General features: G+C 35.4%; 1 protein-coding gene across 2 annotated transcripts in view; it reads left to right on the forward strand.

The window, feature by feature from the left end:
• Window positions 1–2,966, forward strand: part of LOC129274828 (sulfotransferase 1C2-like) — a 13,050-nt gene extending 10,084 nt beyond the window's left edge. Inside the window, exons 6-9 of one of the 2 annotated variants that reach the window (XR_010295428.1) lie at window positions 559–653; window positions 1,122–1,302; window positions 2,067–2,321; window positions 2,513–2,966. Coding sequence is in view for 1 of the 2 variants with exons in the window: in XM_064108343.1 (XP_063964413.1) it covers window positions 559–653; window positions 1,122–1,302; window positions 2,067–2,182 (392 nt within the window). In the remaining variant the exon portion in view is untranslated. Of the gene's footprint in view, window positions 1–558; window positions 654–1,121; window positions 1,303–2,066 lie in introns of both variants that reach the window. The other variant, XM_064108343.1, reaches the window with a different exon arrangement.
• Window positions 2,967–3,961: the final 995 nt, after the last annotated feature.

Below are 3,961 nucleotides of genomic sequence, written 5' to 3' on the forward strand. Positions count from 1 at the left end.
CATAACCACTGTATTTGGGCTTAAATACACTGGCGAACAGATGAGGGCTTAATTTAACGAGAAATGGAGTAAAAAAGAAAAAAATAGACAAGAGCTTAGAGACATCTTTTGTGATAAGAGCTATACAAATATTGTTGATTGGTATAATAACGAAAAGGGGATAAAATGTATTTTTTAATTTATCTAAAAATCTATCACTAAATAAGATTTTTGCATTTAAAAGATAAAAACGTTTTGGCTCATTACGCCACTAGTACACTCTAAATTCCAAGGATTTAAAATAAATCCATATCGGCTTTGAAGAGTGACCAGCCAAATATTAGATTTAGATTTAAACCTTGTTGATTTGAAATTAAATCTAAAATATTTGAATTTAAATCTTTTGAGATTTGAAAGTCAATCCTAAAGATTTGAAATTAATTCAAAAATCGGCTGGTCACTATTCACAGTCGATCTGGACTTATTTCACTCATGGTCACTCATTACATTATCATTTATAATTATCATCATCAATTTTGACAAAGGGCACACATTTTTTTTTTTTATCTCTCCCAACAGCTCCCCAAGGATCTTGGTTTGAAAACGTGTTACCATGGTGGAGGAGAAGAAATCATCCTAATGTTCTCTTTCTCAAGTACGAAGATATGAAGAAGGTAGGTTATATCACATTGATTTTATTGATCACAAACTCTCCTCACATTGAGGCGAGCTTTGAAAACGTGTAGCCATGGTAGAGAAAAAGAAGTTACCCGAGTTTCTTTCTCTGTCTCATGATGAGGTGATATTAATTATATCTGTATCAATTCAAAGCATGTCCATGATCAAAGCGACATAATTTCATGTATAATACGTACAATAATTATATAGTTGAATTGAATATACAAAAAAAATAATAAATTGGGCAGCAATGTTGCGATGAAATATTGTTCATTGATTTTACTTTTGTAATTATGGAGGTCAAATCTTGACAAAATATTGAAAGGTGTTTTTTCCGTGCGTGCTCTCTTTGCTCGCTCAATCACGGAGTGGATCGTATACAAACAAACCTTGTGACTTTATTCTCATTACGCCAGTTCCATTATGAGTTTGTCCTTGTCAAGTTTATTCTTCTGATTGCATAGGATCTCCCGAAAGCCGTCAAACAAATCGCCGAATTCATGGGCAAATCTTTTACCGATGACGTCATACAGAAGATAGCGGATGCATCAACATTCAAGGCGATGAAAGAAAGCTCCTCATCGAATCCAGATATTCTGATTAAAGGGCGCATTGATGAGGGCAACAAATCCTTCATGAGAAAAGGTGAATAATTCGAAGTAAATGCGAGGGCCAATGTTTTCCATCAAAAAAGCCCCCCCCCCCTCATCCGCCCCCAAGAAAAAAAAGTACCATCATTCGGTGTATCGACACTCTAAAAAATGAAATGTTAAATCAACATTTAAAAGGTTGGGGGAGTGACAATCTTTTCCATAATGTTATATCCAACCTTGCATAAAGCTGAATCTAACATAAATGTTGGGTCGAATAATTATAGTGGTAAATGCAAGAGTTGTCACTCTTCCAATCTTCAAATGTTGATTTAACAATTTTTTTTTACAGTGGACAATTAACCTAACAGCCACAAAACGGAGAGGATGTTACCTGAAATGATATTGTTGATTAAAATATTGAAATATCAAATTTTACATTTCAGTTTGTTCATTGGGGAAAAAATGGATTGGATAACGTATTTACATTGGTAGAGGTACCACGTTATAATGAGCGGCTGTGAGATGAATTTTTCCCTTTGAATGTAGAATACTTACTGAGGTAATATATATCACATCACTTAAAAGTTATGTGATATTGACCAGGGAAAATTACATGCATTTAACCATGTTTATAACGATGAACATTGTCGAGTGCTGAAAGGGCTAATAGTTCAAAAGTGAGTGAATAAGATAGAACGAAATAGATTTCTGTAAAAACACATACGAATTTACCATATTACTTTGAATAAAAAATGTTCATTACTATTTTATAACAAAAAGGTAGGCTCTATAAAAATATGTATATTTTTTCACCAGGTATTGTGGGAGACTGGAAGAATTATTTCTCAGACGATCAAAACAAACGATTCGATGAGCTTTACAACAAGGAAATGGCTGGCTCTGGCCTTGAGATGGATTTCGGGTCCCCGTAAACTTTTCTTTTCCAGCGAGGACACAATACAGGGGCCACGGAACCGGGGGGGGGGGGGCTGGATGGGCTTGAGCCCCCACTTTTACCCAAGCCGTGTACTTGGACGTAAAATTGACCATCGGATTGTGATTTTATGCATGGTGACCCCTCCCCCTTGAAAACCGTTCCACGGACCCCGAGCAGTCGAGTAAATGAAGGACTTCAACAACAACAAAAAAACGAACTTTTTATCAAATCGAGTTCAATATCTCTAAATGCTGACATATTTATTGAAATGAACAAGATAAAGTATTGTAGACATTACGTATCCAGTGCGGCTCTGTGGGGGCAGGGTTGCCCCCCCCCCCCCCTCATCCTCCATGATTTTCAAGTGGTAAAAAAAAAAGTTATTGCAAAGGGATAGAAGAAAAAGAAGAGCGTCAACAAGAAAGGTCTGAGTCATTTGTATAGGCCTATCCTCTTCTTTATCTCTGTCATTCAGTTGAGAAAAATATATGACGTCACCATTATAGTTCGTTAAGCCCCACCAACATCCCACCTATCAAAATACCCTGCCGCCATCACCCACCTGTATCTACGTTCTTCAAAGATATAATCGGTGTTTAACAATGTTTAACCCCGCCCCCCCCAAAAAAAAAAAAAAAAAAAAAAAAAGGGGGGGCACCAGGAAGAACTTCCTTTTTTACTTTAAAAATGTCTTTCAAGGGAGGTTTTTAAAGGTTTTGTGAAATTCATTTTTTGTTATTGTTGTCACCAAAATAAAGATTAAATATACAACAATTCATAATTTTTGTGTGCATACATGTGTTCATGATTGTCCACGGTTCAAGTACCTTTGATAGATTGGAACGAAAGCGGGGGAGAAGGGTAAGAAAGAGAGTGAGGAGTGAGAGAGTAGGTGCGAAAATGACTGAAAGAGAAAAAGAAAGGAAATTTATAATAAAAACAAGAAAACGAATAGAAGAAAGAAGAAACAAAAGAAATAAAAAGGAGAGGAAGGAAGAAGGAGAGAAAGAATGTAGGAAATATAAAGAAAAGAAAAAATGAATGAACGAAAGAAGGAAAGAAAGAAAGAAGGTGAAAGGAGAAAAAGGAAAATACCAAAAGAAAGCGATCGATTTTTAAAAAGCGTCATGAGCAGGGGATTTTGAAAATCTTTGGTCGCCCATGAGTGCCCCTTCCCCCATTAATCTTCCACAAATTATATGTTTGTTCATTGGAAGATACATGTAAGCCCCCCCCCCCTTCCTTTTATTAGCATTTTTTATCGTAAAATCAGAAAATATCTGAATGTGGATCGATTTGCTATTTCTTTTTAAAAGGTATTTACACTGTACCTCATTCTCAGCAGTTCACTGAAAAAAATTCGACTGTGGTTCTTTTGGTCTTTCATTATCTTTCATTATCGTATATACACTTTCACACGTTGACACCTCTATTGCCTTTAACATTTTAATTTACCGTTAATGAAAAATGGTATTTTGTTATTTATCACATGGGGTAGATCTATAACATTAAGATCATCCAAAAAGGGGCATATTTTTCAAAAAATCTGACAAGCAGAAGAAAATACATGCCTAACATTTTCAGGTACAAATATTTTTATGTCTCTCAAAGGCTGGGGGCACGGGCCGGATGTGATTGATTATGAGATTGAATAAAAGAGCATAATGTTATTAGTATTATATCTATTTTTCCCCCATTTTATTATTTATGCACAAAAATTACAAAATGCATTCAAAGTTTCTGCAGCACTTTCGAAGTTACGACAACTCTCCTT

This window comes from Lytechinus pictus, chromosome 13 (assembly GCF_037042905.1).
Source record: "Lytechinus pictus isolate F3 Inbred chromosome 13, Lp3.0, whole genome shotgun sequence".
Classification (NCBI taxonomy): Eukaryota; Metazoa; Echinodermata; class Echinoidea; order Temnopleuroida; family Toxopneustidae; genus Lytechinus; species Lytechinus pictus.